Genomic DNA, 22,643 nt, shown 5'->3' with positions numbered 1-22,643 from the left:
TAATGTATAGATGCGGGGGCCGCTCTTCTATGGTCCCCTGCACTCACGTATATATACACATATTCATATTTCCCGCAGAGCTGTGATTGGCCAGATGGTTCCAGCCAATTGCAGCTCTCTGTGAGAAATAGGAATATGTGTATATATACGGCCATGCAGGGGACCATAGGAGAGCGACCCCTGCATCCATACATTATACAGGAGGATCACAGTGGTGTCAGGAGTGATACCCGCAGTGATCTTTCCTTAACCACAAGTACTACTACTCCCAACATGGAGTACACTCTGCTCCATGCTGGGAGCTGTAGTACCTGCATTAATAGACAGATCGCAGCGGGTGTCAGAAGTTACACTCGCTGCGATCTGTCTATTAATGCAGGTACTACTGCTCCCAACAGAGTGTGCTCCATGTTGGGAGTATTAGTACCTGCAGTAAGGGACAGATCCCAGCAGATGTCACTCCTCCTGACACCCGCCGATCCTCCTGATGTGAATGTTGGGATCAGCTGTTCTCAAGGCTACAGAGCCGAGAGAACAGCTGACGCTGAGCCGTAGGTATACATCGTATATCTACTGCCCAGCAAGAACTTACAGTGAGCCTGCAATGTGTATACAGTATACACATTGCTGGCTCACTTAACCCCTTGCTGAGCTGTGCGCTATGCGGAAGCCCAGCAAGGAAAGAGTTAACTTACACTGCTGGACAGTGTAGGTTAACCCTTTGGGCGATATACACTATATACAGCTATCTATAGATGTAGTGTATAGAGAAGACGAAGTCTGCTCACTTCCCTCGAGTCCCGGGCAGGTTTGTGTAGCTCCGCCCCCTAGTGACGACATTATTAGGGGGCAGAGCTACAGAAGGGAACAAGGCTATTTAATCTGAAGCTCTGTTCACATTGTCCGTTTTGTATAATGTGAACGGACCCTTCTGGCAGTGTCTAACCAGACAGGGAGACTCCAGCTGTTGCTAAACTACAACTCCCAGCATGCCCAGACAGCCAAAGGCTGTTTGGGCATTCTGGGAGTTGTAGTTTTGCACCAATTTGTGGCTCCCTGTTTGGGTAGACATTGCATCATGGGTGCTCTCCCCAGTGGACAGCGCCAAAAATGTCATAACCAATTTTTTGTGTTTGTTTTCTTCTCGTTTCAGATCCGTGTATGCAGAGGATTACTGCGGATTCGATGGATTACAGCAGATAATTTTTTTTTTCTTTTAATAAAATGGTTAACGAGGGCTGTGGGGGAGTGTTTTTTTAAATAAAAAAAATGTTCCAATGTGTTGTGTTTTTTTTTATTGAATTTTCAGGTATAGTAGTGGAAGCTGGTCTTATTGACGGAATCCATTACTAAGCCAGGGCTTAGCGCTAGCCCCAAAAACAGCTACCGCTAACCCCCAATTATTACACACAGGGGTGCGGAGAAGAGCCGGTACCAACAGGCCCGGAGCATCAAAAATGGCGCTCCTGGGCCTAGGATGTAACAGGCTGGCATTATTTAGGCTAGGGAGGGCCAGTAATAATGGTCCTCGCCCACCCTGGTAACGTCAGGCTGTTGCTGTTTGGTTGGTATTGTGCTGAGAAGGAAAATACGGGGAACCCTATGCCTGCTTTTTTCAGACGTGCGGGAGGTGGCGGGCGTCTTGGAGTGTTTCTTGCGTCACTCTAAGACTGATCAGTTGGATAAGGGAGTGGTGATCCGGCTGTCAACGTTATCAGGATCGGGTATGTGCCCGGTGGCTTGTTATGGGCAGTTTTTGGAGGTTCGCCCGGGCCATGTTGGGCCCTCTGTTGGTGCATGTGGATGGTAGCTTCCTATCCCGCTTTCAGCTCATGGCGGTTTTCTGCAAATGTTTGCTCCCATTCTTTTCGCATAGGCGCAGCGACTGAGGCTTCTCGGTGGGGGTTGGGCCGGGTGTGATCAAAAGGATTGGGCGGTGGGAGTCTGATCGCTTTAAACTATATGTTCGGCCGCATCTGCTGTGAGTGTTGTTGGTTAAGTTCCGTGCTGGCATGTTCTTTTCTCTCTTTTAGGATCCAGGAGGTGCCTTGTCTAGATTGTTGGCCATTCGTATGTTGTCAGAGGGGAAGGCGAGGGCTGCGGTGTGCCCGGAGAGTCGGCAATTGGGTTTCCCCAGGTCGGAGGTGGAGGTACGCTGGCTGGGTCAAGGGGGTATGCTTTTTTCCGAGTTGCTGCCCTGTATTCACTATTATTCCAGGATGGACAAGGCCCCAGATGTCGTGGTTTTGCACCTGGGAGGGAACGAACTGGTATCTTGTTGGTCCAGGGAGCTAATGAGGGATATCAAGCTGGATATGTTGAGGCTCTGGTCTTCTTTCCCTGGACTGATCATCATATGGTCGGACATGGTGGCTAGGAGGCGTTGGAGGGGGGCCAGGTCGGTGGCAGGCCTGAATCATGCTCGGGCGAAGGTTAACAAGGCGGTGGGACGGTTCATGGCCCGAAACGGTGGGCTGGTGGTGCGCCATTTGGAAATCTGGGACCCGGATTTCATGGCTTCGGGCTTAGTCCACCTTAACGCCTTCGGGATGGATCTATGGCCGCTGGATATCCGGGAGGTGGTGGAGTGTGCTTTGAGGGTGTGGAGGAACGTGGCCGAGTAAGGGGTCACTTGTCTTCATTGTGGATGGGGCAGGAGAAGGTGTACTATGGATCGGGAGTAAAGTGGGGCATGGAGGACATACGCCATGGTGGTATAATTCCTGTGGCCATGGGGGACCCAGGGAAGGATACGGGGCTCTGCAGGTGGTGCTCCCAGGCCAGGTGTTGGTCAGCCGGGAGTAAGAGTAGGAGGCCCCAGGAATTCATGTTGGTGAAAAGAAAGTGGACGGTGCCTCTGGGTCTTCTCCTGTTGACGTTGGGTTTAACAGTTATGGTTAAATAAAGATATATATATATATATATATATGTTGTTGTATGACGTTCATACAGAGTTATATTTATGCACAATGTTTTAATTGTTATTTAATAAAGTTGGGCTGCTGTGGCCTTAGCACCATACAGATGTGTCGGTCATTACTGGGTGAGTGGTTCATATGGTCAGGGAAAGGCAGCTAGAATCTCCCCTAGTCAAGTATATATACATGTATTATAGTATTATAGTATATACATGTGAAGTAGAATGACTTCTTCAGACATACAGTGCTTATCTATTCCCGGCCAAATTGAATATATAGATGATGCATGCATCGGTGGAGGAGAAATGAGACAGCTGACACGGTTCAGATAACCAAATCTCTTCTGTTTATTGAAGCATTTTACAAGCTTATTTTTCAGTTTTTCTCTGTAAAAGCTAAGTAATCGTACTTTTGTGCCTCTTTTCCCCCAGTAGGTCAGCCTGACACTGACATTTTATTGATCGGTCATTGTTAGGCAAATATCAGGCATGTTTGTTGAGAAGATGTATCAATATGTGTTCTAGTACAGCATGACTGTTTGATCGAACAAAGTTTAATGTTGATAATCAGAACACGCTCTGGAAGCAGATATTCTTTAAAGTGTACCTTTAGCTGTTGTGTAACTACAACTCCCAGCTTGCACAAACAGCTAAAGTGCATGGCCCTTATTTACTAAGAGTGTTGTGTAGGTTTCTTTGTGGGTTTTAATTCCCTACAATTTATTTTCCATGGTATTTACTAAGGTTTCCCTACAGTTTCCACTTTGCCTACACTTTGCTTTTTTTTTTGCACATGTTCTGATCTGTTGGGTTTTCATCAGCTGAAATCCACCACATTTTATGTGGAAACTTTAGTAAATATGTTGTGATTTTGTGAAAATACCGGGAACACGCCCCTTTTATGTGACCACGCCCCCTTCCCCCACTGCCACGTCCCTTTTTTGGGTTTTCTTAGCAAAATGGAGAGTTAGTTGGGGTATGTTCAATTCAGGCGCAGACAGAATTTCAGGCGCATATTCTGGCGCAATGTGCCCGAAACTGGCGCACAACCCGACAAAACGTCAGGTTTGCAATAGTAAATGAGGGCCTGTGTGTCTGTGTGTGCCACACTAAATATGGACAACAGAAAGAGGAGAAGAGAACTGTCTGAGGACTTGAGAACCAAAATTGTGGAAAAATATCAACAATCTCAAGGTTACAAGTCCATCTCCAAAGATCTAGATTTGCCTTTTTCCACAGTGCGCAACATTATCGAGAAGTTTGCAACCCATGACACTATAGCTAATCTCCCTGGGCATGGACAGAAGTGAAAAAATGATGAAAGATGTCGCAGGATAGTCCAGATGGTGGATAAGCAGCCCCAAACAAGTTCCAAAGATAGTTCACGCTGATACTGATGCTCCTTGGAATATCTGTCGACATTTAAATAAAATGAAACGCCATTTTGCCAAAATGAACTTGAGTAAGCCAAAATGCTTCTGGGAAAACATCTTGTGGACAGATGAGACCAAGATAGAGCTTTTTGGTAAAGCACATCGTTCTACTGTTTACCGAAAAAGGAATGAGGCCTACAAAGAAAAGATCACAGTACCTACAGTGAAATATGATGGAGGTTCAATGATGTTTTGGGTTGTTTTGCTGCCTCTTGCACTGGGTGCCTTGAATGTGTGCAAGGCATCATGAAATCTGAGGATTACCAACGGATTTTGGGTCGCACTGTACAGCCCAGTGTCAGAAAGCTGGGTTTGCGTCCTAGATCTTGGATGATTGGGTCTCCAGTAGCAGCTCCCCATGGATTATGCCTGTTGGGTCTTCTCCATGAGGAGCAGTGAATATCACAACCATATATCACACTCTTTTCGTACCATGTAAACTATAGTGATGACATCGCTGGATCGGTGACTACGTTCTAAAAGAAAACTTTTATTAACAATTGGGAACAAGTTTGGAGATGCAGTATATGATATATGTATAAATGTCAGATATCCTATGTATATGGTTAATATATAGATGTCAAATGCAAGAAAAAATATATCTGTGGGAGCTATACATAAAACAGAAAATACAGAAAAAACCTAAGCCGAGGATACTGCGTTACACATACCCAGTGTGCCAGAAATAGACTATAAAAAATATACAGACAACGGAGCAGTCCTACTAGGCTAAGGTAAAAGAGAGACAAAAGGAAGATCGGAAGATAAAAGAAGGAAAGAGATTGTGTCTAGCATAAAATCACATTTATTGGTGATAAAATGACATTTATTTAAAAACTCTGAAGTGTGGTCTTCGGCAGGGCCCTTGCTTCAGACAACTCACAGTATAGAAATATAGTTCATAAATAGATAAATACTCAGAGATTTCATATATAAATTACACTAAATCACAAGGGGGTTACACTTAGTGAACTAAATAATGTACTTCGTATATGGGACAAGTAGATACTGCGCTCTTGTGCGCACAAAGGTACAGTCTGACAATTGCTTTATAACCAGGGTTATAAAGAGGTAAGTAATGTCACAAGTTCAAATGGTGTAGACAATGATGTTAGAGTTAATCCTGTATTGGTTTATAAATCCAAGTTATGTTTTTTTTGTTTTTTTTGCAGTGCTGGAGACTCACTGTTATGAGCCCACTGCCTGCACAGGGTAGATGAAAGACCTCTATACCCCGGCGGGGACATTGTACAAGAGGAGGATGTGGCGGCACAATGTGCCTCTTACCGGATCAGTTGGTAAGTTTTGCGGAGTCAATCAAAAGAGTGTGGCGGCACTGCAGATCATCCGGCCCTGTGTCTCTCTACCCCGGCGGCACGGGGAAGGATGTAAGAGAGCAGTGGAGGTCCGGTGCTGTTGATCACTTGCTGGCAATAGGTTTAAGCTGCTTGTAAATGGCTCTGCTGGGGCAGTGGCGGATTCCAAGTTGTCCCAATACTTGTGCAGGTAAAGTCTTTAAACCAGACACGTTGTCCCCTTTTTCAATGGTGCAAATAAAAGACTGAATGAACTATATAGATGTGTTATCTGTATCATTTATTGCTTGGAATTGCCTTCTCTCCTGTGTGAATTCTTGTATGTCTGATAAGTAGTGATTTCTCAGTAAAACATTTCCCACATTCTGAACATGAAAATGGCTTCTTTCTTGTGTGAATTATTTGATGTTGAATAAGACTTGATTTCTGAGTAAAACATTTCCCACATTCCGAACATGAAAATGGCTTCTCTCCTGTGTGAACTTTTTGATGTTGCATAAGATTTGATTTCTGAGTAAAACATTTTCCACATTCCAAACATGAAAATGGCTTCTCTCCTGTGTGAATTTTTTGATGTTGAACAAGATGTGATTTTAGAGTAAAACATTTCTCACATTCTGAACATGAAAAAGGCTTCTCTCCTGTGTGAAATTTTTGATGTTGAATAAGACTTGATTTATGAGTAAAACATTTTCCACATTGTGAACATGAAAATGGCTTCTCTCCTGTGTGAATTCTTTGATGTAGCGCAAGATGTGATTTTTCAGTAAAACGTTTTCCACAATTGGAACATAAAAGCATCTCTCCTGTGTGCACTTTTTGATGCTTGACAAGAAGAGATTTCAGAGTAAAACATTTTGCACATTCTGAACATGAAAATGGCTTCTCTCCTGTGTGATTTTTTTGATGTTGAATAAGATTTGACTTTTGAATAAAACTTTTTCCACATTCTGAACATGCAAATGGTTTCTCTCCTGTGTGTATTATTTGATGTATAACAAGATGTGATTTTAGAGTAAAATATTTCCCACATTCTGAACATGAAAATGGCTTCTCTCCTGTGTGCATTTTTTGATGTTGAATAAGATATGATTTATAAGAAAAACATTTTCCACATTCTGAACATGAAAATGGCTTCTCTCCTGCGTGAGTTCTTAGATGTCTAATAAGTGTTGATTTTTCAGTAAAACATTTCCCACATTCTGAACATGAAAATGGCTTCTCTCCTGTGTGAATTATTTGATGTCTACCAAGCTGTGATTTCACAGTAAAACATTTACCGCATTCTGAACATGAAAATGGCTTCTCCTTATTCTGCTTAACAGACTGAGAGGAATCTTTAGGTTGGACTTGTATAACAGGATGAGATGAGAGATCTTGGCTGTGAAGGGCTGAGGGTGTATCTGGGATAATGGAATGTTCTTCATATGTATCTTGTGTGATATCATCATCTGCTTTATAATCTGAAGATATAAGATTCTCCTCGGATCTCCTGGTACAGTCATCTGCCAAGAATAAAACATATTTTATTTTTGGGTAATTACCTTAACCCCTTAACAACCAGCATTTACATTTTTTTTCCTTCTCGCTTTATTAGACCCATAACTTTTATTTTTTCATCAATAAGGCCATGAGGGTTTGTTTTTTGCGAGACCAATTGTACTTTGTAACAATACTATTCATATCACCATAAAATATATTGTGAAACAAACAAAACAAACAAGAATAAAATGTAGCAAATTTGGGGTTGGTATAATTTTATGCCATATACTGGGCAGTGAAATTGACATGTTCGGGCAGATCTATCAAAATTTGTCCAGAGGACAAGTTGACCAGTTGCCCATAGCAACCAATCAGATCGCTTCTTTCATTTTTAAAGAGGGCCTCTGGAAAATGAAAGAAGCGATCTGATTGGTTGCTATGGGCAACTGATCAACTTTTATCTGCAAAGGTTTTGATAAATCTCCCCCGTTATCTTTATTCATCAGGCTGGTGCGATCACAAGAATATCCAATTTGCATTGTTTTTGCCAAGTTTTAGCACTTAAAAAAAATAAATAAAAAAAACACTGTTCTGTATTGTAATTGTTTTTCGTTTATACCATTCTCTATGTAGCATCATTAACTTGTTGAGAACCAGGGGCGTACAGGTATGCCCTTGCCTATTGGTACTTAACCCTTTAACGACGCAGGACGTATATTTACGTCCTGCGCCGGCTCCCGCGATATGAAGCAGGGTCGCGCATCACATCGCCTCGGTCCCGGCGCTCATCAACAGCTGGGACCCGTGGCTAATACCACACATCGCCGATCGCGGCGATGTGCGGTATTAACCCTTTAGAAGCGGCAGTCAAGGCTGAGCGCCGCTTCTAAAGTGAAAGTGAAAGTATCCCGGCTAGTCAGTCGGGCTGTTCGGGACCGCCGCGGTGAAATCGCGGCATCCCGAACAGCTTACAGGACACCGGGAGGGCCCTTACCTGCCTCCTCGGTGTCCGATCGACGAATGACTGCTCCGTGCCTGAGATCCAGGCAGGAGCAGTCAAGCGCCGATAACACTGATCACAGGCGTGTTAATACACACCAGTGATCAGCATAGGAGATCAGTGTGTGCAGTGTTATAGGTCCCTATGGGATAATAATGATCAGTATAAGAGATCAGTGTGTGCAGTGTTATAGGCCCCTATGGGACCTATAATGCTGCAAAAAAAATGTAAAAAAAAAAGTGTTAATAAAGGTCATTTAACCCCTTCCCTAATAAAAGTTGGAATCACCCCCCTTTTCCCATTAAAAAAAAACTGAGTAAATAAAAACATATGTGGTATCGCCGCGTGCGGAAATGTCTTAAATATATAATTAATTAAACCGCACGGTCAACGGCGTACGTTCAAAAAAATTCCAAAGTCCAAAATAGTGTATTTTTGGTCACTTTTTATATCATGAAAAAATAAAAAGCAATCAAAAAGTCTGATCAATACAAAAATGATACCACTAAAAACTTCAGATCACGGCGCAAAAGATTAGCCTTCATACCGGCCCGTATGCAGAAAAATAAAAAGTTATAGGGGTCAAAAGATGAGAATTTTAAATGTATAAATTTTCCTGCATGTAGTTATGATTTTTTCCAGAAGTCCGACAAAATCAAACCTATATAAGTAGGGGATCATTTTAACCGTATGGACCTACAGAATAAAGATAAGGTGTCATTTTTGCCGAAATATGCACTGCGTAGAAACGGAAGCCCCCAAAAGTTACAAAATGGCGTTTTTTCTTTGATTTTGTCGCACAATGATTTTTTTTCCATTTCGTCATGAATTTTTGGGTAAAATGACTGATGTCACTGCAAAGTAGAATTGGTGACGCAAAAAATGAGCCATAATATGGATTTTTAGGTGGAAAATTCAAAGGGTTATGATTTTTAAAAGGTAAGGAGGAAAAAACGAAAGTGCAAAAACGGAAAAACCCTGAGTCCTTCCGGGTGGAAATTTTTTTTTTTTTAAATCAACTGGTGCCAGAAAGTTAAAAAGATTTGTAAACGACTTCTATAAAAAAATATTTACCCTTCCAGTACTTTTTAGCTGCTGTATGCTACAGAGGAAATTCTTTTCTTTTTGAATTTCTTTTTTGTGTTGTCCACAGTGCTCTCTGCTGACACCTTTGTCTGGAACTGTCCAGATCAGCATAGGTTTGCAATGGGGATTTTCTCCTGCTCTGGACCATTCCTGATACAGGCATTCAGGTGTCAGCAGAGAGCACTGTGGACAAGACAAAAAATTAATTCAAAAAGAAAAGAATTTCCTCTGTAGCATACAGCTGCTAAAAAGTACTGGAAGGGTAAAGATTTTTTAATAGAAGTCAATTACAAATCTGTTTAACTTTCTGGCACCAGTTGATTTAACCCCTTAAGGACTCAGCGTTTTTCCGTTTTTGCATTTTCATTTTTTCCTCATCACCTTCTAAAAATCCTAACGCTTTCAATTTTGCATATAAAATTCCATATGATGGCTTATTTACTTACTTACTTTGCAGTGACATTAGTCATTTGTTCAAAAAATCCACAGCGAAAATTCATTGTGCGACAAAGTTGAAGAAAAAATGTCATTTTGTAACTTTTGGGGGCTTCCGTTTCTACGCAGTGCATTTTTTTGGTAAAAATGACACCTTATCTTTATTCTGTAGGTCCATACGGTTAAAATCATAACCACATGCAGGAAAATGTATACGTTTAACCTCTTAACCCATTAAGGACGCAGGACGTAAATGTACGTCCTGGTGCGGTGGTACGTAACGCACCAGGACGTACATTTACGTCCTGTACATAACCGCGGGCATCGGAGCGATGCCCGTGTCATGCGCGGCTGATCCCGGCTGCGATCTCGCGGGCGTCCGCCATTAACCCCTCAGATGCCGGGATCAATACAGATCCTGGCATCTGCGGCAGTACGCGATTTCAATGAATGATCTGATCGTGATCATGATCTGATCCGATCATTCAGAACGCCGCACGGAGGTCCCCTCACCTGCCTCTGTCCGGCTCCCGGCGTCTTCTGCTCTGGTCTGAGATCGAGCAGACCAGAGCAGAAGATGACCGATAACACTGATCTGTTCTATGTCCTATACATAGAACAGATCAGTACTAGCAATAGCAATGGTATTGCTATGAATAGTCCCCTATGGGGACTATTCAAGTGTAAAAAAAAAAGTAAAAAAAATCCCCTCCCCCAATAAAAAGTTAAACGTCAGTTTTTTCCTATTTTACCCCCAAAAAGCGTAAAAAATAAATTTCATAGACATATTTGGTATCGCCGCGTGCGTAAATGTTCGAACTATTAAAATAAAATGTTAATGATCCCGTACGGTGAACGGCGTGAATGTAAAAAAATAAATAATAATTGCTACTTTTTTTATACATTTTATTAAAAAAAATTATAAAAATGTATTAAAAGTTTTTTATATGCAAATGTGGTATAAAAAAAGTACAGATCATGGCGCAAAAAATGAGCCCTCATACCGCCACTTATACGGAAAAATGAAAAAGTTATAGGTTATCAAAATAAAGTGATTATAAACGTACTAATTTGGTTAAAAATGTTGTGATTTTTTTAAGCACAACAATAATATAAAAGTATGTAATAATGGGTATCATTTTAATCATATTGACCCTCAGAATAAAGAACAAACGTCATTTTTACCGTAAATTGTATGGCGTGAAAACGAAACCTTCCAAAATTAGCAAAATTGCGTTTTTCTTTTTAATTTCCCCACAAAAAGTGTTTTTTTGGTTGCGCCATACATTTTATGATATAATGAGTGATGTCATTACAAAGGACAACTGGTCGCGCAAAAAACAAGCCCTCATACTAGTCTGTGGATGAAAATATAAAAGAGTTATGATTTTTAGAATGCGAGGAGGAAAAAACAAAAACGTAAAAATTAAATTGTCTGAGTCCTTAAGGCCAAAATGGGCTGAGTCCTTAAGGGGTTAAAGGGGTATTCCAGGCAAAAACTTTTTTTTAAATATCAACTGGCTCCGGAAAGATAAACAGATTTGTAAATTACTTCTATTAAAAAATCTTAATCCTTCCAATAGTTATTAGCTTCTGAAGTTGCTGTTTTCTGTCTAACTGCTTTCTGATGACTCACGTCCCGGGAGCTGTCCAGCTCCTATGGGGCTATTTTCCCATCATGCAAGGGATATTCTCCCATCATGCACAGCTCCCGGGACGTGACATCATCATTGAGCAGTTAGACAGAAAACTTCAGAAGCTAATAACTATTGGAAGGATTAAGATTTTTTTATAGAAGTAATTTACAAATCTGTTTAACTTTCCGGAGCCAGTTGATATATATATAAAAAAAGTTTTTGCCTGGAATACCCCTTTAAGGACCAAGGGCGTACCTGTACGCCCGTGGGAATTTCGGTCCCCGCCGCACGCCGGGCGGGGACCGGACCGGGGTGACTGCTGATATCTATCAGCAGGCACCCCGCGCAAATGCCTAGGGGAGTCATCAGACCCCCCATGTCGGCGATCGGCGAAAATTGCAAGTTAATTCACACTTGTGATTTGCGCGATTCCGGGTCATTACGGCTCTATGGTGACCCGGAATATAAGGGGGATCGCGGGTGTCTAAGACACCCACAATCCCCCTGAAGAGATAGGAGTGAGGTGGCAGGGGTGCCACCCCTCCTATCCCTGCTATTGGTGGTCTAGACGCGACCACCAATAGCAGATCGGGGGCGGGGGGGTTAACTTTCGTTTTCCCCGTTCTGCCCACCCACAATAGGCGGGGCAGAACGGGGAAACGACAGAGGACCGGCGCCGGAGTCCACTTACCAATCTGCGGAGGCTGCGGGCGACCATCGGCGTCGGAGATCGGCGGGCGTGCAGCAGGCTCCCTGGATCCGACGGAAGCCAGTAAGTTGCCTAGCAACATCTAGAGGGCTGCAGTCCGAGACCACTATATAGTGGTCTCTATACTGTAGCACTCCAGATGTTGCAAAACTACAACTCCCAGCATGCCTAGACAGCTGTTTGGGCATGCTGGGAGTTGTAGTTTTGCAACAGCTGGAGGGCTACAGTTTTAGACCACTATATGGTAGTCTCTGGACTATAGCCCTCCAGATCTTGCAAAACTACAACTCCTAGCATGCCCACACAACTGTTTGCTGTCTGGGCATGCTGGGATTTGTAGTTTTGCAGCATCTGGGGGGCCACAGTTTGCAGTGGTCTCTATACTGTAGCTCTCCAGATGTTGCAAAACTGCAAATCCCAGCATGCTGGGAGTTGTAGTTGCGATCCCTCCAGCTGTTGCATAACTACATCTCCCAGCATGCCCTTCAGGGATCAGTACATGCTGGGAGTTGTAGTTTTGAAACAGCTGGAGGCACACTGGTTGGAAAATATTGAGTTAGATAACAGAACCTAACTGAAGGCTTTACAACCAGTGTGCCTCCAGCTGTTGCAAAAGTACAACTCCCAGCCTGCATGGTCTGTCAGTACATGCTGGGAGTTGTAGTTTTGAAACAGCTGGAGGTTTGCCCCTCCATGTGAACGTGCAGGGTACATTCACACGGGCAGGCTTACAGTAAGTTTTCTGCTTCAAGTATGAGCTGCGGCAAACTCCTAGCAGGGAACTCGCTGTAAACCTCCGCCAGTGTGAATGTACCCTAAAAACACTACACTACACTAACACAAAATAAAGGGTAAAACACTACATATACACCCCCTTACACTGTCCCCCCCCCCCCAATAAAAATGAAAAACGTATTTTACAGCAGTGTTTCCAAAACGGAGCCTCCAGCTGTTGCAAAACAACAACTCCCAGCATTTCTGGACAGCCACTGACTGTCCAGGCATGCTGGGAGCTTAGCAACAGCTGGAGGCACCCTGTTTGGGAATCACTGGCATAGAATACCCCTATGTCCACCCCTATGCAATCCCTAATTTAGTCCTCAAATGCACATGGCGCTCTCTCACTTCAGTGCCCTGTCGTATTTCAAGGAATCAGTTTAGGGCCACATATGGGGTATCTCCATACTTGGGAGAAATTGCACTACAAATTTTGGGGGGCTTTTTCTCCTTTTACCCCTTATGAAAAGGAAAAGTTGGGGTCTACACCAGCCTGTTAAGTGTAAAAAAAATTTTTTTACACTAACATGCTGGTGTTGCCCTGTTTATTTTCACAAGAGGTAAAATGAAAAAAAGATTCCCAAAATTTGGAACGCAATTTCTCCTGAGTACGGAAGTACCCCATATGTGGGCGTAAAATGCTCTGCGGGCGCACAACAAGGCTCAGGAGTGAGAGCGTACTATGTACATTTGAAGCCTAAATTGGTGATTTGCACAGGGGTGGCTAATTTTGCAGCGGCTCTGACATAAACGCAAAAAAATAAATACCTACATGTGACCCCATTTTGGGAACTACACCCCTCACGGAATGTAACAAGGGGTATAGTGAGCCTTAACACCCCACAGGTGTTTGACACATTTTCGTTAAAGTTGGATGGGAAAATGAAAAAAATTATTTTTTTTCATTAAAATGCTGGTGTTACCCTAAATTTTTCATTTTCACAAGGGAAAATAGGAAAAAAAGCCCCCCAAAATTTGTAACCCCATTTCTTCTGAGTAAGAAAATACCCCAAATGTGGATGTAATTTGCTAGGCGGGCGAACTACAATGCTCAGAAGAGAGGGAGCTCCATTGGGATTTTGAAGAGAAAATGTGTCCGTAATTGAAGGCCACGTGTGTTTACAGAGCCCCCATAGTGCCAGAACAATGGACCCCCCAACATGTGACCCCATTTTGGAAACTACACCCCTCACGTAATGTAATAAGGGGTGCAGTGAGCATTTACGCCGCACAGGTGTCTGACAGATTTTTGGAACAGTGGTCCGTAAAAATGAAAAATGTTATTTTTCATTTGCTCAGCCCACTGTTCCAAAGATCTGTGAAATGCCAGTGGGGTGTAAATACTCACTGCACCCCTTATTAAATTCTGTGAGGGGTGTAGTTTCCAAAATGGGGTCACATTTTAGTGAAAACATTTTATTTATTTTTTTACATATGCAAAAGTCGTGAAACCCCTGTGGGGTATTAAGGCTCACTTTATTCCTTGTTACGTTCCTCTAGGGGTCTAGATTCCAAAATGGTATGCCATGTGTTTTTTTTTTTGCTGTTCTGGCACCATAGGGGCTTCCTAAATGCGACATGCCCCCCGACCAAAATTTGCTCTCAAAAAGCCAAATATGACTCCTTCTCTTCTGAGCATTGTAGTTAGCCCATAGTACACTTCATGTCAACTTATGGGGTACCTCCATACTCAGAAGAGATGGGGTTACAAATTTGGGGGGGTATTTTCTGCTATTAACCCTTGCAAAAATGTGAAATTTGGGGGGAAACACATTTTAGTGACATTTTTTTTTTTTTACATATGCAAAAGTCGTGAAACACCTGTGGGGTATTAAGGCTCACTTAATTCCTTGTTATGTTCCTCAAGGGGTCTAGTTTCCAAAATGGTATGCCATGTGGGGGGTTTTGCTGTTCTGGCACCATAGGGGCTTCCTAAATGCAACATGCTCCCCAAAAACCATTTCAGAAAAACATACTCTCCAAAATTCCCTTGTCGCTCCTTCGCTTCTGAGCCCTCTACTGCGCCCGCCGAACACTTTACATAGAGAGAAATTGGGCTACAAATACAAGTATAAATTTTCTCCTTTTACCCTTTGTAAAAATTAAAAAATTGGGTCTACAAGAAAATGCGAGTGTAAAAAATGAAGATTGTGAATTTTCTCCTTCACTTTGCTGCTATTCCTGTGAAACACCTAAAGGGTTAAAACGCTGACTGAATGTCATTTTGAATACTTTGGGGGTGCAGTTTTTATAATGGGGTCTTTTATGGGGTATTTCTAATATGAAGACCCTTCAAATCCACTTCAAACCTGAACTGGTCCCTGAAAAATAGTGAGTTTGAAAATTTTGTGAAAAATTGGAAAATTGCTGCTGAACTTTGAAGCCCTCTGGAGTCTTCCAAAAGTAAAAACTTGTCAATTTTATGATGCAAACATAAAGTAGACGTATTGTATATGTGAATCCAAATTTTTTTTATTTGGAATATCCATTTTCCTTACAAGCAGAGAGCTTCAAAGTTAGAAAAATGCAAAATTTTCAATTTTTTCATCAAATTTTGGGATTTTTCACCAAGAAAGGATGCAAGTTACCACAAAAATTTACCACCATGTTAAAGTAGAATATGTCACGGAAAAACAATCTCGGAATCAGAATGATAAGTAAAAGCATTCCAGAGTTATTAATGTTTAAAGTGACAGTGGTCAGATGTTCAAAAAACGCTCTGGTCCTAAGGTGTAAAATGGCCTGGTCCTTAAGGGGTTAAAATTGTCATCTCTGACCCCTATAACTTTTTTATTTTTCCGCGTACGGGCCGGAATGAGGGCTCATTTTTTGCGTCGTGTTCTGAAGTTTTTATCGGTACCATTTTTGCATTGATCGGACTTTTTATTCGATTTTTATTCATTTTTTTTATTATATAAAAAGTGACCAAAAATACTCTATTTTGGCGTACGCCATTGACCGTGAGGTTTATTTAACAATATATTTTTATAGTTCGGACATTTACGCACGCGGCGATACCACATATGTTTATTTTCTTTTACATAGTTTTTTTTTTATGGGAAAAGGGGGGTGATTCAAACTTTTATTAGGGAAAGGGTTAAATGACCTTTGTTAAAGGGAACCAATCATCACTTTTTACCCCCTGTAACTATTAAAAACACGTCCTAGAGCATGTAACCATTGTTCCTACCATGTTTCTGTAGTGCATGGCAATGAATGAAAAGCTCCGAAAATCAACTTATAAAATGTCCCGCGCTGTATGTTAACTTCTGTAAGTAGTCACTTGGGCGGTGCTGCATTCCTATTTAGTCACCGTGGCCAGAGCTGAAATCACGCCCCTCCCGTTCCTAAACACGCCTACATGGGCGTGATTAACTGCCCGGCCGCAGTGGAATCAGCCTCGTCTTCCCTGTCAGCTCGAGTCTGCAGACTGCTGGAGTGCCGCTGGGTCCTAGTGCCAGCCGGATACATACACTCTCCTGCTGTCAGTGGAGAGATCAGAGCAGAACATCTAGAGATCGGCGAGGGACACATAGGACATATTGTACTTCAATCCTCCTGTCCACCTGTCTTCTTGGGTAGACTACTAAATGTTAGTTAGGTGTATGTATTAAATTATGTTATACACTGAAAAGAGTGGTGGTGGTGGTGGTGGGGGGGGGGGGGGGGGAGATCTAATGATCACTAGTACAATTTGTCCTATGTGTCCCTCGCCGATCTGCTCTGATCTCTCCACTGACAGCTGGAGAGTGTATGTATCCGGCTGGCACTAGGACCCAGCGGCACTCCAGCAGTCTGCAGACTCACGCACTCCTTTCCCTGCACGAGCTGACAGGGAAGACGAGGCTGATTCTACTGAGGCCGGGCTGTTAATCACGCCCATGTAGGCGTGTTTAGGAACGGGAGGGGCGTGATTTCAGCTCTGGCCACGGTGACTAAATAGGAATGCAGCACCGCCCAAGTGACTACTTACAGAAATTAACATACAGCGCGGGACATTTTATAAGATGATTTTCAGAGCTTTTCATTCATTGCCATGCACTACAGAAACATGGTAGGAACAATGGTTACATGCTCTAGGACGTGTTTTTAATAGTTACAGGGGGTAAAAAGTGATGATTGGTTCCCTTTAACTTTTTTTTGCACTTTTTTTTTTTTGCAGTGTCATAGCTCCCATAGGGGGTTATGACACTGCATACGCTGATCTTTTACCCTGATCCCTGCAAAGCCATAGCTTTGCATGGATCAGCATAATAGGGGCTTGATTGATCAAGCCTGTAGCTCAGGCTTGGAGCAATCAAACGCCAATAGGATCCGACGGAGCAAGGTAAGGGGACCTCCGCTCGCGTCCTAGCTGATCAGGACATTGCAATTTTATCACGATAGTCCCAGTCAGCCCGAATGAGCTGCCGGGAAGTGTTCACTTTCATTTTCAGCGTGGCGATCAACTTTGATCGCCGCGTCTGAAGGGTTAATAGCATGCGGCACAACGATCGGTGCTGGGCGCTGTTAGCCCAGGGTCCCGGCTATGAATAGCAGCCAGGACCGACTCGGTTGTAAAAAAAAATGTTTTCCACCGGAGTACCCCTTTAAACCTCTTTGAAGCGAACAGTAGCCTCACACTCGCTGCTTATGCGATCCCGCTGCTGCCCGGCTTTTAACCCTTTAGATGCCATGATCAATGCTTACCACGGCGTCTAAAGTGAAAGTAAAAGATGCCGGCAGCTCAGTGGAGCTCCTGAAACTCCCGCGACGTGATCACGGGGGTTCCATGAGCTAAAACAGCAAAGGAGGGTGCCCGTACCTGCCTTTATCTGCCTGATCACTGATCCAATGATGTAACCTGGCTTTATACAAAAATGACAAGAGAAAGGGGAACCAAAATATTCTGTCACCCCTACAGTGACTCAATAGGGATGCCCTAGGTGAGATTCAATATAAGAATAAGACTAAATAATTAATCCTATAAGGCACAGATGTATAGTATAACATATAACTTTTACTAGAATTTTGTTAAGACTTGATACAAAAAAAAAAAACAATGCAATATACATGTAGTGGTCCAATAAGTGATACACATCTAAAAGTATGTAATGAAATAAAGACTCAATAAGGATAAAGGGATAGGGTTACAGGTGAGTAGACTAACACTTACTAGTACTACCTAGAATAATAAGCTATTCCCTGACTAACACTAAGTGTGAAAGATGTACCGTAATACTGTCCAGTTAGTCCTTGAGTAATAGCAGAATACAGTGGTCACCCAGTCATAAAAAAAAGTGGTACGTCAGTATAGATAGTAGAATTGTAGACGTGGGGTCACAGTTAGAGTTGTTAGTGGTTAGTAATACTAACATACATAGATAACAAGTGTACACAAATTATCCCCATTATTATAACAAGCAGATGTTGCGCCAAAACTCTTTAAAGTATGGTAGGCATATATGACATTAACCAAACTTATGACATATTGGATGATATATGGCATAGGCAGCATGCCTGTAACATGCCTAAAACGTACAGGGCGTGTCTCAAGACCTAGTGACTCTGTCACAAAGAGTACAAGGACCCCTAATTTATGGGTGACCCACAGTAGCGTAGATAACAAATACCACTGCCGACAGCTATAGGCATCATGGGCAAGAAGCCAATCGCGAACTTAGATGTATAGTACTAGATGACACAGCAAGAGGATAGTGCCATCGCTTCCATCCATCATGGTCAGCGCCTTAGCCAGGCTATATCAGTGGATCGCCGATCACACTGTATAATGCTATGCCAAAGGCATAGCATTATACAATACATGCAATCTATGCAATCTAATGATTATACAATGCTCAAAAAAATTAAGGGAAAACTAAGATAACACATCCTAGATCCGAATGAATGAACTAATCGTATGAAATACTTTCGTCTTTACATAGTTGAATGTGCTGACAACAAAATCACACAAAAATTATCAATGGAAATCAAATTTATCAACCCATGGAGGTCTGGATATGGAGTCACACTCAAAATCAAAGTGGAAAACCCCACTACAGGCTGATACAACTTTGATGTAATGTCCTTAAAACAAGTCAAAATGAGGCTCAGTAGTGTGTGTGACCTCCACGAGCCCGTATGACCTCCCTACAATGCCTGGGCATGCTCCTGATGAGGTGACGGATGGTCTCCTGAGGGATGTCCTCCCAGACCTGGACTAAAGCATCCGCCAACTCCTGTACAGTCTGTGGTGCAATGTGGCGTTGGTGAAGGGAGCGAGACATGATGTCCCAGATATGCTCAATTGGATTCAGGTCTGGGGAACAGGCGGGCCAGTCCATAGCATCAATGCCTTCCTCTTGCAGGAACTGCTGACACACTCCAGCCACATGAGGTCTAGCATTGTCTTGCATTAGGAGGAACCCAGGGCCAACTGCACCAGCATATGGTCTCACAAGGGGTCTGAGGATCTCATCTCGGTACCTAATAGAAGTCAGGCTGCCTCTGGCAAGCACATGGAGGGCTGTGCGGCCCCCAAAGAAATGCCACCCCACACCATTACTGACCCACCGCCAAACCGGTCATGCTGGAGGATGTTGCAGGTAGCAGAACGTTCTCCACGGCGTCTCCAGACTGTCACGTCTGTCACATGTGCTCAGTGTGAACCTGCTTTTAACTGTGAAGAGCACAGGGCGAATTTGCCAATCTTGGTGTTCTCTGGCAAATGCCAAACGTCCTGCACGGTGTTGGGATGTAAGCACAACCCCCATCTGTGGACGTCGGGCCCTCATACCACCCTCATGAAGTCTGTTTCTGACCATTTGAGTAGACACATGCACATTTGTGGCCTGCTGGAGGTCATTTTGCAGGGCTCTGGCAGTGCTCCTCCTGCTCCACCTTGCACAAAGGCAGAGGTAGCAGTCCTGCTGCTGGGTTGTTACCCTCCTATGGCCTCCTCCACGGCTCCTGATGTACTGGCCTGTCTCCTGGTAGCGCCTCCATGCTCTAGACACTACGCTGACAGACACAGCAAACCTTCTTGCCACAGCTCGCATTGATGTGCTATCCTGCATGAGATGCACTACCTGAGCCACTTGTGTGGGTTTTAGACTCCATCTCATGCTACCACTAGAGTGAAAGCACTGCCAGCATTCAAAAGGGGAAATTATAGGCAATTAGCAAGACACCCCCAAAAAGGAGTGGTTCTGCAGGTGTCTTGCTAATTGCCTATAATTTCCACCTGTTGTCTGTTCCATTTGCACAACAGCATGTGAAATTGATTGTCAATCAGTGTTGCTTCCTGAGTGGACAGTGGGATTTCACAGAAGTGTCATTGACTTGGAATTACATTGTGTTGTTTAAGTGTTCCCTTTATTTTTTTGAGCAGTGTATATAAAAGTCCTCTATGTGGATTTAGAAAGTGTAAAATAAAAAAAATAAAAGTGTTTCTAAAATTATATAAAACCCCCACCCCTAATGAAGAATCAAATCCCCTTATCTAGTTTAAAAAATAAAATCGAAAAAAATAAACATATTTGGTATTGCCACGTGCGTAAATGTCCAAACTATTAAAATATAATGTTTATTATCCTGCGCAGTAAATGGCGTAAATGTAAAAATATACCAAACACAAGAAATACTGATTTATAATCACAACATATACTGGAAGAAAATTTATAAAAAGCGATCAAAAAGTCCCATCAAAACAAAAATGGTACTGATAAAAACTACAGATCACGGCAAAAAAATTAGCCCTTATACATCCCAGTATATGGAAAAATAAAAAAGTTATACCAAAAATGCATACCAATTTTGCAAAAAAAAATTTTTTTAAATAGTACAATAATAAAACAACCATATAAATCGGGTATCGTTTTAATAGCATTAACCTACAGAAAAAAGATAATGGCCCTTATTTACTAAGAGTGTTGTGTAGGTTTCTTGTGAGTTTTAATTCCCTACAATTTTTTTCCACGGTATTTACTAAGGTTTCCCTACATTTTGCACTTTTACCTACATTTTGCTTTTTTTTACACATGTTCTGATCTGTCGGGTTTTCCTCAGCTCAAATCCACCGTATTTTCTGTGGAAACCTTAGTAAATATGTTGGTTTTTTGTAAGAATGTCGGGACACGCCCTCTTTTCGGTAACCATGCCTACTTCCCCCGACAGACACACCCCTTTTTCGGGTTTTCTCAGTAAAATGGAGAGTTAGTCTGGTTTTTTTCTGGAGCAGACAGAATTTCTGGTGCAATGCGCCAGAATCTGGCGCACACCCCGACATGCCATGTTGGGTTTACAATAGTAAATCAGGGCCAATGTATCATTTTTACTATAAAGTGCACTGTGTAAAAACCCAAACCAAACCCTTCCAAAATTGGCAGTTTTCTTATACATTTCCGCCCGCAAATAATATTTTTTTGGTTGCATCGTACACTTTCACACAAAGTACAATTGTTTGCTCAAAAAAACAAGTCCTCATATGGGTCTGTAGTTGAAAAAATAAAAGAGTTCTGGATATTAAAACGAGAGGAGGAAAAAAGGAAATGCTAAAATGAAAAATGGCCTGGTCCTTAACCTGTTGGGGACGAAGGGCGTATGCATACGCCCTTGAGTCCTGGTACTTAAGGACGAAGGGCGTATCCATACGTCCGTGGGAATTTCGGTACCCGCCGCGCATCAGGCGGGGATCGGACCGGGGTGACTGCTGATATCTATCAGCAGGATTCCCGTGCAATTGCCCAGGGGGGTAATTAGACCCCCCCATGTCGGCGATCGGCGCAAATCGCAAGTGAATTCACACTTGTGATTTGCGCCGATTCCAAGTCATTACGGGTCTATGGTGACCCGGTGACCTGGAATATAAGGGGGATCGTGGTTATCTAAGACAATGAGTGAGGTGGCAGGGGTACCACCCCTCCTATCCCTGCTATTGGTGGTCTAGACGCGACCACCAATAGCAGATCGGGGGCAGGGGGGCGGGGGCACCGACGTCCACTTACCCGTCCGGAGGCTGCGGAGCGACGGTGATCGGCGGGCGGCGACGGAGATCTGCGGGCGGCGTTCGGCAGAAGAGGACGGCTCCCTGGATGCGACGGAATAGATATAGTGGTCTCTAGACTGTAGCCCTCCAGATGTTGCAAAACTACAACTCCCAGCATGCCCAGACAGCTGTTTGCTGTGTGGGCATGCTAGGATTTGGAGTTTTGCAACAGCTAGAGGTCTACAGTTTAGAGACCACTGCACAGTGATCTCTATACTGCCTTTTAGATCTTGCAAAACTACAACGCCTAGCATGCCCACACAGCTGTTTGCTGTCTGGGCATGCTGGGAGTTGTAGTTTTGCAACATCTGGAGGTCCACAGTTTGGAGATCACTGTTCAGTGGTCTCTAAATTGCAGCACTCCAGTTGTTGCAAAACTGCAAATCCCAGCATGTCCAAACAGCAAACAGCTGTCCGGCATGCTGGGAGTTGTAGTTGCGTACCTCCAGCTGTTGCATAACTACATCTCCCAGCATGCCCTTCTGTGATCAGTACATGCTGGGAATTGTAGTTTTGCAACAGCTGGAGGCACACTGGTTGGAAAATACTGAGTTAGGTAACAGAACCTAACTGAAGGTTTTCCAACCAGTGTGCCTCCAGCTGTTGCAAAACTACAACTCCCAGCATGCACGGTCTGTCAGTACATGCTGGGAGTTGTAGTTTTGAAACAGCTGGAAGTTCCCCCCCCAATGTGAATGTACAAGGTACATTCGCACAGGCAGGTTTACAGTAAGTTTTTTGCCGTAGCGCAAATTCCTAGCGGGAAACTCACCGTAACCCGCCAGTGCGAATGTACCCTAAAAACACTACACTACACTAACACCTA

General features: G+C 43.1%; 2 protein-coding genes across 3 annotated transcripts in view; both read right to left on the bottom strand.

The window, feature by feature from the left end:
• LOC130296610 (zinc finger protein 345-like) overlaps nucleotides 1–22,643 on the bottom strand; it is a 632,251-nt gene that overhangs the window by 395,474 nt on the left and 214,134 nt on the right. The gene's annotated exons all lie outside the window — the stretch shown is intronic.
• LOC130296896 (gastrula zinc finger protein XlCGF26.1-like) overlaps nucleotides 1,093–22,643 on the bottom strand; it is a 42,602-nt gene continuing 21,051 nt past the window's right edge. For both annotated transcript variants that reach the window (XM_056548944.1, XM_056548951.1), the window contains exon 3: nucleotides 1,093–7,171. In XM_056548944.1, coding sequence (XP_056404919.1) covers nucleotides 5,943–7,171 — 1,229 coding nt within the window. In that variant the 3' untranslated portion in view covers nucleotides 1,093–5,942. The remainder of the gene's footprint in view (nucleotides 7,172–22,643) is intronic.

Source organism: Hyla sarda, chromosome 1 (genome assembly GCF_029499605.1).
Source record: "Hyla sarda isolate aHylSar1 chromosome 1, aHylSar1.hap1, whole genome shotgun sequence".
Classification (NCBI taxonomy): Eukaryota; Metazoa; Chordata; class Amphibia; order Anura; family Hylidae; genus Hyla; species Hyla sarda.
Note: the sequence above shows the minus strand (reverse complement) of the source record. Positions and strands in the feature narration are given on the sequence as shown.